Source organism: Diadema antillarum, unplaced genomic scaffold, assembly GCF_040938485.1.
Source record: "Diadema antillarum isolate AM-2024a unplaced genomic scaffold, OU_Dant_1.0 scf00000134, whole genome shotgun sequence".
Taxonomy (NCBI): Eukaryota; Metazoa; Echinodermata; class Echinoidea; order Diadematoida; family Diadematidae; genus Diadema; species Diadema antillarum.
In genome coordinates this window covers 1,298,089-1,310,994 of record NW_027271023.1, presented here as the reverse complement: position 1 = coordinate 1,310,994, position 12,906 = coordinate 1,298,089, and the positions used below count along the sequence as shown (strand labels likewise).

General features: G+C 39.4%; 1 protein-coding gene across 1 annotated transcript in view; it reads left to right on the top strand.

Moving 5' to 3' along the window:
- LOC139720827 (polycystin-1-like protein 1) overlaps window positions 1-12,906 on the top strand; it is a 101,413-nt gene that overhangs the window by 49,021 nt on the left and 39,486 nt on the right. Inside the window, exons 18-25 of the mRNA XM_071632164.1 lie at window positions 784-1,026; window positions 1,873-2,027; window positions 2,864-3,292; window positions 4,401-5,399; window positions 9,024-9,254; window positions 9,770-9,915; window positions 10,392-10,521; window positions 11,482-11,596. Of these exons, the coding sequence (XP_071488265.1) occupies window positions 784-1,026; window positions 1,873-2,027; window positions 2,864-3,292; window positions 4,401-5,399; window positions 9,024-9,254; window positions 9,770-9,915; window positions 10,392-10,521; window positions 11,482-11,596 (2,448 nt within the window). The remainder of the gene's footprint in view (window positions 1-783; window positions 1,027-1,872; window positions 2,028-2,863; window positions 3,293-4,400; window positions 5,400-9,023; window positions 9,255-9,769; window positions 9,916-10,391; window positions 10,522-11,481; window positions 11,597-12,906) is intronic.

Here is a 12,906-nt window from a genome sequence, read left to right as displayed (position 1 = left end):
TTTTGATCCCTTTGTTCCTTTGTGACCAAACTTGGATGGTAGATGTCCCTTGGGGAGGTGAAGGTCATCACAAGGTCAAAGGTCACAGACGGGTCAACAAATTTTTAGGGCCCAATGTTAAGTTTTTAAGGGCACGTTTCGATTGTGGTTCAGAACTTTTGCTCCCTATGACCATTTGTGACCAAACTTGGACGGTAGATGTCCCTTGGGGAATTAAAGGTCATCACAAGGTCAACGGTCACAGAAAGGGGTCAACAAATTTTTAGGGCCCATTGTTAAGTTTTTCTGGCGCGTTTCGATTATGGCTCATAACTTTTGATCCCTTTGTCTGTTTGTGACCAAACTTGGGTGGTGAATGTCCCTTGGGGAGTTGAAGGTCACCACAAGGTCAAAGGTCATAGGCAGGTCAATGAACTTCTGGGAGTTAGAAAAATATTAATTTCTTGTATGCGAATGGACGAGACACAATTTGGCACTTGCCTTGTTCTTGTTGCAAGCTCAAGTTTTTTTGTCCTCTCTCTCATTGGTTAAAAGATTTTATTAGTCCTGTGATGGATCACACTGTTCCAGAGCAAATACAATGTAGGAGCTTTCAGTTCTGGAATTTTTTGCTTTGTTTGGTGAAGGTCTATACTCCCTGACTTGTGAATCTGTTTGTGAGATAGACAGACTTTCCTCACACTATTTAAACTTAGGTGTAGAGATGGAAGTCCAGGTCAACTGCAAGTATCTATGAAACGCATTGAATTGAATATGACAATGGTCATTTCTTCCTTACGATAGGTACAACTGGACGTGTCGTCTCATGGACAACCCTGCTGAGCTCTGCTTTGACTCCGCCTCCCTTGGCAACCACTCCGCCCCTCTCCCGGCCGCTAACGAGTCGGTGGTCTTTCCCTCCTCGCTGCTGCGGATCGACCTCACGTACTGGTTTGTCTTCTACCTGACGGTCAGCAAGGGGGACCGAGCGCCTGTCACAGTGTCCCAGGTTATCAAAGTGGTCAGCACCATGGAGAATATGTATGAGTAAGTTGGACACTGTTGATATCATTATCTCTCCACCCCCACCCCCTTTAAGCAAATTTCATAAATCACCTTTGAAGTGCAAAAAGAACAACACGTGACTATGCAAACGCACAAAAATAACAATGTACAAAAATATCATTTCTAACGAACAAATTTAAAAAAAAGCAAGCCATGTGAGTGCCGGATCATCCTCTACTACATATAGTTACTACTGTACGTTGAGCATACTGTGTGGGCCATGGCTTAGCATTATCTGAGGCATAACGGCATGGAAGTACATTGTAGTAGCACAGTGTACTTTGAATGCACACACACTTCTTGTTTATGTATATGGAATCACATAGTAAAAACATCCACTACTACAGTATTGTCGCTTGTTACTCATTCTTATATATCATGGAAGGTGAAGTACTGATTACAAGTTCCCTGTCAACTGCAAAATTAATAATGGAAGAAAATGTACAAGTAGCAATTTGCTTTATGTGAAAATTTCAGCTTGCACAGTATATGCGAGCATAATAGTTCCTTTTGTGGCAAGTATTCCTTGGCTGATTTACTTGTCTGCAAGTGGGTTTAGATATTGTTTAGTCAAAAAAGTGACTCCAGTTGTAGCATTTTGAAGCAGCATTGTCCTGTGCACTTTTATTTCATCTTGTCTCTTTGATTTTTGTTTTTTCATGTCAAACAAACCAAACTTTACTTGAAATTCAACAAAAGAAAAGGGTATGCCAGTTGTGGGTCTTGCCTCCACTGTCTTCCATTTATTGCAAATATTACAAAAGAAAGTAAATGTTTTAATGTGAGACTGGGGAATGCATGTACCTCTCTCACCCGTTCATTTTGCAGGGTTCTCGTTGACTGCCCGTCGTGCGACGAGGGTTTCGTGAATTCCAACACGGAGCTGACTCTTGAGGCGCTGTGCCCGACGTGTGGGGACAACGTGACCATGGTGTGGGAGCTGTTTGTCGTCTTTGACGGCACCACCGTTGATACCAACACAGGTGAGACACACTCGCACAGATGGATATACTCTAAAACCAGAAACATTCACAGCATGACGTCCTTTTTCACTGCGTGAAATTTTCGCGAATGCCACTCGCGTCAATGTATTTCATTGGGTAAACAAAAAGGCTGTCACATGCATTTTACTTTCCTGAATCTTGGCTTCTTGCAAAATTTGGAAAAGTTACATGCGCATGAAAATTTTTGGTTTTACAGCAGGTAGAAAGATAGATGGATGGATGGATGGATGGATGGATGGATGGATGGACAGATAGATACTAGATTGATACTAGATTGATAGATAGATAGATAGATAGACAGATAGATAGATATATAGACAGATAGATTGGTACATACGGAGAGAGAGGAGTGCTTTCTATGCTGATTGGCACAGATGTCTGGAAACTAATTGTCCAAATTCATGAAATTCTTTTGTCGAGGTGTTTTTATTGCAACTGATTGACAAATTGACCTACATCAATGTAAATATCGATGTAGGGCAATTTGTCAATAAGTTGCCATAAAAACTAATTGTCCATGCGAGATTTCCTAATCCACCTAATCTCTTGTGTGTCATTATGGCCTTCCCACTGAACTGTGGCACATTGCTACACTTGAATGGGCTTGCAAACTTAACTATAAAGTCAAGTTTGGATTAATTATTGAGTGATGATGAAAAAGTTTAGCAACTTTTAAAAGCTAAGTATCTGGGCACACTAAGTGTTAGAGAGTGAATAGTGAAGATACTTGTAATACAAATTGTACCTGTATGATCTACCCAGAAATACATGTAGGAAAGTCTTTACTCTTTTCTTCCCCAACCTGTCTTCATCAGCCTCCAGATGTTGGCGTGCTGACGGGTCCGGGCCTGTAAGCAGTGGTGTCGTCTCCACGACAACCGCAGTGGCCCCACCCACCTCCCACAGTGCATACACCATCACCAGCGGCCAATCAAGTCCTTCAACTCCACCCTCTGACCCCGGTTCCACCACCAGCCAGGCACCAACAAACGCACCACAGACTTCGAGAGCACCTACCTCTACGCACTTGTCCAGCACCATCTTCAGCACTGCAGCCGATGGAACAGGTTCCACAGATGCGAGTGAAGCAGGGCCTTCTACTACGCCACTAGCGTCCACTTCCACCCCACCATCAAGTGGAACAGTGTCTACAGAAGCAAGCAATACTCCAACACCTGAGCCTTCTACTGACCAGCCCAGCAGCTCGCCTTCATCTACACAGACAGTGTCTACTAAAGGATCAAGTAAGGAAATCGGCATATACCTTGCTCCTTCAATGAAATATATATTTGAAACATTTGATTAAAATGAACAGCTTTGACTTTGTTTGCTTTTTTTGTCTGTATGAAGAATAAGTGCCTTTATTGTTTGAAGGTTACTGTAACCTTTGGAATGAGGAGGTGTATTGCCCATGTACATGTGTGCTTTTTCTCAAGATGAGGTTAAAAAAACAGTTTTGGCATGAAAGAATGTTTGTCAGAGTTAGATGTGAACTTTTTGCAACAAATCATGCAGTGAAAGTGGTGGGATGGTTTCAGTCAGGATTTAGTTGTTAAAATGCAAACTTAGTTCTTGTATACCTGCAGAACTGTCAATTTTAGCTCTAAAATGTACACATACATGTACCTTGTATGCATGAGAAATGTGTGATGTAACAGTTCACAGCAAGTATTACAATTTTAGAGCCTTCCTGATTGTGGTCGCTACGTAAATTTGTATTATCGATTATTGATAATTAACAAGTTGGACCACTGTAGTATCCACAGATCTTCCGAACTAGAGTGAATCGTATGCAGCTTGTGAGAAAATACAATTGCTAGGGTGCAGTCGGTCATGTAATGTTCTACTTACCTACTACTGAATGGGGAGGTTGCTTTAGGAATAAAAGTCATGTACTACAGTCAAAATCATTTCATACTTATGATCTTGAAATACTCAACCCAATGTCCTGGCAAATTGCATCAGCCAGACAGGTTTCTTGGCAGACCATCTAGATATATTGCAAACAAATCCAAATGGTGGAAGATGAATTTTGAGCCCTTCAGAGAACCATTTTTTGGCTCTGAGTTAAAGTGTGCAAAGACATAAATCACTGTTTTAAATCATTCCCTTCAAGGGTCTGACATCTCCGATAAACTTTGTTCAGGATTCATCAGGCATCTGTAGGCAAATGGGGTACTTCACCTTTATTTATGCATCACAGTCTTCCCTGTATCCTAGCCTCCTCAAAAATGGAGAAGACAATTCTCTCTGTTCCTTTTACCTTAATGCAGTGCAACCATGGTAATTTTCCCTTGCAGCAATCTCAATTAGAGTGTCATGATGGAGCCGTTTTGTACATGTTACCCACAGCTACCTCTACAGGATCATCAGCAAATATCACTACGGCAACAGCTGCTTCGACGACACATACCAGCCAGGGAGGTTTCCCTCCGGGACAGAGCTTCAGCGAGACCTTTTTTTCTTCGGAGTCGAGCTCCTTCGCCGAGAGTTTCTTCAGTTCCATTGGCGGTGGTCAGGGCAGGTCTGCTGAAACGAATAACGGTACAAAGGAGAAACCTTTCTCGACTGCCGATACTTCTGATGGAGACGGCAAGAGTGGCAGCGCATCAGAGTTCTCGAGCGGAAGTCGGACGCAGCGGAATGTGAGCACTTCCAAGAGTTTTGCAGATGCAGGATTCAGTTCTTCGGTAGCGGAATTGTTTTCCTCGTCAGCTGCATTTAATGCCCCGTCTGCCGGTACCAGCACGTCTGCCGCAGGCTCCTCACCGGTCGAGGAAGATTCCTTTGCTGAGGCAGTGTCATCGTTCGCTGAGCAGGACCTTTTCCAGCAGGGGTCGTCATCGGTGGCAGAGGTATTTCCAACATCTTCTCGTCAGCAGGCGTCAACGAGTGCTGCTGGAACCACCACACCACCAGCACCGCTGGCCACCACACAAGCAACATCCGAAGGTTCAACCCCGCCACCTTCTTCCACCGCCAGAGGAGTTGAGTCTAGCTCCACAACGCCAGCAACGAATGTTGATTCCCTGAGCAGCAGCGTAGTCGAAGATTATTCCGAGGACTACGGCGAAGACTTCTCGGAAGACCTCTACGAAGACTACTCGTCCGTCCCCATCAACCCCTCTACGGCCTCCACCACGCGCACTTCCCTTACCACTGCCCAGCTGTCCACCATTCACCTCTCCACCACAGGAACCGCCAGGCATACCACCAGTGGCACCACCAGTGGCACCACCACACCAAGGTCCACCACAACACCGCAACAAGTGGTGGAGGACTACAGCTCTCTCCTGGAGGAGTCTATTAATGAAGATTCTTTCCAAGAAGAAAATCCTCTTGAAAGTGGAGGTAAGTCAGCAGTCATCTGTCTAGAGCAAGTGTTTACGTCAGGGGTATCTCACAATAAAGAGTTTCATTGCAAAAAGGGCTGAGTGCCATTTTTAAACATTTTAAAGGACAAGTCCACCTTCATATACACAAGGATTGAGAGAATGCAGCAATATTAGTAGAACATATCAGTGAAAGTTTGAGGAAAATTGGACAATCCGTTCAAAAGTTACGAATATTTTAAGTATCTGCGCAGTCACTGCTGGAAGAGAAGACTACTACAGTGTATGATGTCACATGCGTACAACTACACTGTATATAAGGAAAATAAAAAGAGAATTTCACAAAACTTTACTTTTTGAATAAAGTGCACATTTCTTCGACTTGCTACTGACGTATGTTAAGGGTAATGTTATTCCCCCTGCCTTCTGAAAGAGAGAAGTCGCGTGTTCTTTTGTTATGCGAGAAAAATCGAAATATGTTGAATTTTCTTTATTCTTTCTTTATGTCGTTGTACTCATGTGACATCACAAGCTATACACATAGTAGTCTTTTCATCCAGCCGTGACTGAGCAGAAATTTCAAAAATTCATAACTTTTTAACGGATTGTCCGATTTTGCTCAAACTCTCACTGATGTGTTCTACTAATATTGCTGCATTCACTCAACCCACATGTCTATGATGGTGAACTTGTCCTTTAAAGTAAGTTTATCATCAAAAAGAGCAAAATAAAACCATTCCAGTGATACCACGCTTGCAACATGACAAGGAATATATTCTTGAAGTTATGATTAAAACCAGCTTTTAAGTTATGATTAAAAATATCCTGTACTTTTGGACTATTTTCTTATGTTTTTGTAGCAGCTTTTATCGCAAATATCTCAACTTAGCAAGAATGGAGATAACTTGTTTTGAAATCAAACTCTTCAAAGGTATACCTTGTTTTTGTGATATTCTCTATTAAGATGCATATGTATTGCACTGTTTTCTCAGAGGAGGTGACTGCTAGTCTGCTGTTGTATGCAAACTATTGGTGGAACCTCATGTTAATCTGCTCCGACTCCTCCCCCCCCCCCCCAAAAAAAAAAAGCCAAACAAACAAATGAAATTATTTCAATCTTGACTGTACACTTGACCTATCATGTTCCCATGGAAAAAGCTGGAAAAAAAAATCAACACCCATTGCATTCAAATGAAGTACATTTTGAAATAAAGATTTTAGGAATGAATGTTTGCACAAACATCTTATTTCACATATAGCTATTCCTTTATTGATCAAATTGATAACATGATAACAAAGACAATTTACGGAAATTCTGCATTACGGCTTGCAGAACGTTTATCAAGTCTGAGATCTTTCAAAGAGATATTGTTTGTGTACGGAATAAACAAATCTTTAATATGTGTTGAATGCACTTGAATAGACAATGCCATCAATATTTGATTGTAGAACGTGCAATGATTTTGTTACAACCTATGCTTTTTATAGCTGTTTGGAAATGGGCATACTGTTTGCATCTGTTGAACATTATCCAGCTATCCTACTAGTATTGCCTATTAAAGAAATAATTGACCATTATTTGTTTTTAACACAGTATCCAGTTCCTCAGAGAGTGAGTATGAATGTGTTATGGATGATAACATGGCGACATTATCTGGAGAACTGACCTAAACTAACTTTCCATTAAAAATGTAACATGAGTATGAGGGTATGCTCTTCTGGAATAAAGTGCAACCTTATGCTTTTATTTTTATATATATATATATATATATATATATATATATATATATATATATATATATATATATATATATATATATATATATAAATAAAAGCATAAGGTTGCATAAGCATATATATATATATATATATATATATATATATATATATATATGTTTACTTTTTTTCATTTTCCTGTCCAGACTTCTGATCTTTCAGATCCTAACTGCAAGTGGTCATGTACCTAAAAACTTTATGAGAGGAAAACTTTCAACAATATCTCTGCAAAAATCTATTCTTTTCATCACTTTGGATTTATGTTCATACACATGCTACATTTTAGCCTACATCTATACTATAGTTTTTCAGTTAACATATACCAAGTTACATCTGTTTTGTTCTTTTAATTTGATAATTGGAGTGGTACTTATTTGTATCAGGTTTCTATTTACAGTGTGATTTTTAATCTGAGGGGGTGGAAGTACTTTATAAGTTAGGAAGACCTTTTTTAACCATAAAGTGTTGACTTGCAAATGAACACATCCCGTAAAGCCAGTGTATTTTTGTATTTTTAAAACATAACTTCCACAATAATACCAAGGGTACATACAACTCAAGTGTAGAGATCAGCATCAAATGGGAGCATTTCATGGTCCAAAAATGTAATGATAAGATACTTTACGTAAGATGATTCAATGATATGATAAATTCAAACTACAGCATGTACCTAAAACATGTTCTTAAAATCAGAATAAGGGACAGAAAAAAAGAAAAGTAGTAATAATAAATCATTCATAAACAGTTTTTCACAGACCAAATGGTCAATTTCATTTTACTACAATTTGCCAAATAAACTGCACAATGGAAACATCAAAACAAATCCAAGATTTGATTATTATTAAAATTCATGAAATTCATTTCGTGAATTGTCAATCAGTTGCATAAAATCCAAAATTCATTCTCTTATTTTATTCTCTCTCTTATTGCTGTACATGGTTGAATATAGACTCTTCTGTTTATGCACTTTATCCCATCATGTTTATCTCTTATAAGCACTGAGAGATTTCAGTGTAATTTTTAATGTGTGTAAAACAATTATTGTGATCTATGATAATGATGATGATAATAATAATAATGATAATGATAATAATGATAATAATAATAAAGATAATAATTGAATTTTTATGGCGCTTTATACTGGTGTTTGTAAGCGCACTATTATTCGACTACATGAATGTAGACACTGTGACTTTCAAGAAAAATGGCTGAAGTTAAAGCAAAAACACTTTTCTTGCCTCATGCCAAAGCCATGGAACTGTTTGATGTCTTTGAAAAACTGTCTCAGTGCTACTTTAATACATGTACTGTAAAACGAGGAATGTTCTCGTGCATTTTAATTTTGTGAGAGCCATGATTTGCGAAATTATAATGCATGCGAAAGTTCTTGTCTACACTATATGCATTGAGTGTTAGAGGTAACTTGTGAAAATTTCATGCTGCGAAAAAGGCTGTCAGCTCCAATTTGCAAAAATTTCATGCCTCAAAAATATCTTGTTTTACAGTACCATGTATAGATGGTTATTCCATTAAAAAATTGGAATCGCAGATCAACAGCACACCCATGCCAATTTCCATTCGTAATTGTATATGACAACTAACTTTCATACTAATCTGCCATTACAATCAATACTGCTACCACTTTTTCTTACTGGTACATATCCGTTGATGGGTATTGTATTCGTCTTTCATATGACCAAACAACAAAAGCAAAAAAATAATTCTAAAAAATTTCTAATTTAAAAATTAAAAAAACAGAAAAAATCTCTGAAAAGAGAAAAGAAGGAGGATCTCCTTCAAAAAAAGTTTCAAAAGAATCTTGGGTGTGTCATAGTGAAGTCTTTGTCTGCGAATTGTGTCCACTCAGGTACAGGAGACAGCGACAACAACAACAACCAGAACAGCGACGACAACGGGGATCCCGTCGCAAATCTGGAAGACACGTACGAGGAGCACATTGTCGCCAAGCGACGGCAGCCGGTAGTCATCAGCGAGGACTCCACCACCACGGGGCTCAAGGGTGGCCAACTCACCCTCAGGGACGGACTCTTGGAAGAGGGCCGCACCTATGCCGTGGCCGTCAAGATATATGAAGAAGGTACGGGATTGCTGGCTGTCATCCCTTCGCCTAAATTCAGGCATCAGGTCTAATGTGGTTTCAAGTATACACATCATTCTATGATCAGTAGGTGCTACAATGTACAATTGTACATTAACTGTCACACCCAGACCCATATTTGAATTGTCGTTTGTTTTTGGTACTAATCGCCTTTTGTCAAGAGCGAAACTGCTGCCAATCTTGTTTATTTTCATTTTTTTAACGGGAGGTTTTGTTTTCATGTGGTGTAATTCATCTACAATAGGCATGCAGAGTTTTACCCACAGTGTGCGTGTGTGTTTTATCTGTCATTGAAGAGTATTATAAACATATATACAAACACACAGAAACATACATAGAAATGTACATATACTGAAAGTGTGCATTATTTATGCACACACATACTTGAACATTGCCAACATTATATTGAAAATATCTGCCGTTCGCCTTGTGGCACCACTGACGCGCTGCATCTGCTTCAATATTCACATCTGTTTCGCTCTCTGTGGTCACAGATGGTGGTGCAGGACAGATCGGCGAAGCCTTCCAGTACGTGACAGTGAACGAGGCCCCCAAGTGGGGGGCGTGCACCAGGCTCCCGGACCAGGGCACGGAGCTGGAAACCACCTTCTCCGTCGACTGCCACTCTTGGCAAGATGACGTGAGTTCTACATCCTTATTTTCTCAAAGGGGGCAGAGGGGGAATGGGGGAGGGGGCAGAGGGAGGGGGCAGCAAAGGGAATAGTGTCACAAACATAATCTCAAACAGCATGTTCTGAGTGAATGAATGCAATCGCTTAGTAAACTGTCAAACATTGTACGTTCCAGGTGATTATTAGGTTATTTTTCCCACTGAACTATGAAAGATGTTATGTGCTATACTCATGTATTTGCTAAATAGTAAAGATCTTCAGTTCAGGTGCAAAAATAAGTTCTTTTAACATAAAACATGTATCATTAATAAGAAAAGCTTTCTGTTTCATTTTCATTGCATTCTGAGGTATAAAACCATGTTTGCAAAAAGTTTTTTTTTTCTTTTCAAGAACCAATTTTGTGTAGCCTATTTCTTAGGAAAGAGAGATATTTGTGGTCTAGCAATATCTTACTCCATATTGGTATGTGAATGTGTTGGAATAGGACTTGCCGCTGCTGTACGAGATCAGATACAGTCTCAACCAGTCGGATCCAGAAACCATTCTCTACTATGGCATGGATTCGTCCATTCGCTTCCTGCTGCCTGCTGGACATGCAGAGAACAACCACAATGGTAAGTTTGCCAAGAATGCATGAAACTGTAATGTTTTTTTTAGATTATTGATAATGTATGATGGAGACCATTTGGATATGGGTTCCATGCATGTTTATTCCTGGTCTGTTGTGTATCACATTGTATGGTGTTACAATCATAAATGAATAGCAGTCCTGGGTGTGATACTCCATAATCGCAAACTGTTAACACACATGAATGTATCTGATGATGCTACAGTAACCAGTTCCCTAGACAATTTTGACAAACCCTTAAAGGTGAAACATAGTTCTCTCATATATTTTTTGTATTTCTCCTTTTTCTTTTTGTTTTCTTTTTTTTTGGGGGGGGGGGGTTGACCATCTTCGGCATGCTCTTTAACCCGTTGAAGACGAGTCCTGAGAATACTTGGGCCAGTGTCTATGGGAGATGTGTGTTGTAGCAAAATCAGCCCGTCCTCAGTGGGTTAACTATCTTGTCTTAGATGTTTCTTTTTTCTTTGCGTATTATCTCTATCTCTGCGTCTCTCTCTAAAGCTCTCGCTATGCTGTTCACGCCACCTGGTTTCATTAAAGGCATACAGTGTACTTTACCATTTGCAGATAAAACAAAAACCCAGCATTAGTGCTTTAAAATAGTTCTAAAACGTGAGTTAGCGATAGAAACAACCACTGTAAATATTTGAATCCATATAATTGATGTCAAGTTGTTAAATACAAAAAATGTGAACAATAGTTGTAATAAAAATGTTTCCAGACTTAACTGTCTACAGTTACATTTTATTGAGAAAAACACTGATATCTCCTACTTATTAATAGGCTTTATTGCGAACATCTCTATATGGTAGGATATTTTGTGATACAACAGACCTACACGCATGTATCAAATGTGATATCGTGAACATTTTTGAAATCACTGCTCCCAAAGGTAAACAAGACCTTTATTCTTTTATTCTTTATTTTCATTTTTTTATTTCTACAGTGTACCTGAAGCTTGCTATTGTAGACAGCCAGGGAGCTAAGACATCAGTCTGCGACATAGCGATACCGGTAACCCCAAAAGAGTTTGGCAGCTTGGAAGAAAAACTGAATTATCTGTGAGTACCACCCAGGCCTTGTACAGTGTTTGCTATTGAAATGAATACACTTTACACTTCTTAATCACTGCAGTAGTGTGGCCACCCTGTGCAATCCAGGAGATTGGTGATCCTTTCTAGTGTGATTTGATAAGGAAAGTATGCATAACAAAATCTGAATTAGGATATTCAGTCAACCTCGCCCAAGTCAAATCCCCAAAGGTATGGGAGAATATCCTTTGATTATGTAAATTTCGACCTACGCAATAGGATGACTTGTGCAAGGTTGACTGAAGGCTATGTAGCCAATCACACAGGATGCAGTACCACGAGTCAGTCTGATGTTTCATAACCATTAGACAAAAAACTTGTGCACCATTGAGACACCAAATTTGTGCATGCAGAGATAAGAAATGTCTCTCGGATTGTTTAGGTGGCCACATGCTGAGTACGTTCTGTCTCGTTCGTAGTCCCAAGTGTTGAAATCTGCGTCATTTCCATGAGAATGGGAAGGGTGCAATACTCTCTGTAACATCTAGGCTAAGGGAGATTGCACCCTTTCGGCCTTACCTACTAGGGACGTGGTTACTGTGCAGAGTTACGCTGCACAGTGTTAGTTGACGGTGTTGTTTTTGCACAAGCAAATTTATGATGTACCTGCCCTACCCTGTTCATTGTGAATGCATGCTCCATCCCTCCCCCGTCCTGATGGTGGTATGGATAACCTCCTTGTTTATATGTATCCCAAAATATGGGAAATGTAATGACATTTGTTTTGTTTTGTTCTCACTTGCTCCTTCTGTTTTCACCCTTCGTCATGCATGATGGAAATGCTGTGGTTATACATCTTTATTATATTTTTGTTTTGTTTTGTTCCTTGTATGAAGGGCCCTTCATGTACATTTTGTCCTAATGTGTTATGAGTGTCTTGTTTAATCACTGAATGCTTATGTGTACATACAACGATTCATCCACAATTTTATGCCTAAATTGTAACCTGTAATCTCCCTTGCAATAAAGCCATCTCAAGCCTTTTCCTGTCTACCTGCTGAAAGTTACAAAGAAAATGTGAATAGCACAGACAAGAAAATCTTTCAACGGTGTCACATTTTTCTGTCTTCAAAACATCAATAGATTTACAAAAACCTTCACTTGATATGACATATTCTATCTCCATGCTAATGCAGAATAAAGATTTAATGGTAATTTGCACAGCTACATATTTCTACTGAAGAATGAGTGTCAAACATATTAGTAATTGCAGTCAGTTGTTGTCTCAACTGATTTGACATCACAAAGAGAGAGAGAGAAAAAAAAAAGTTAAAAAGAAT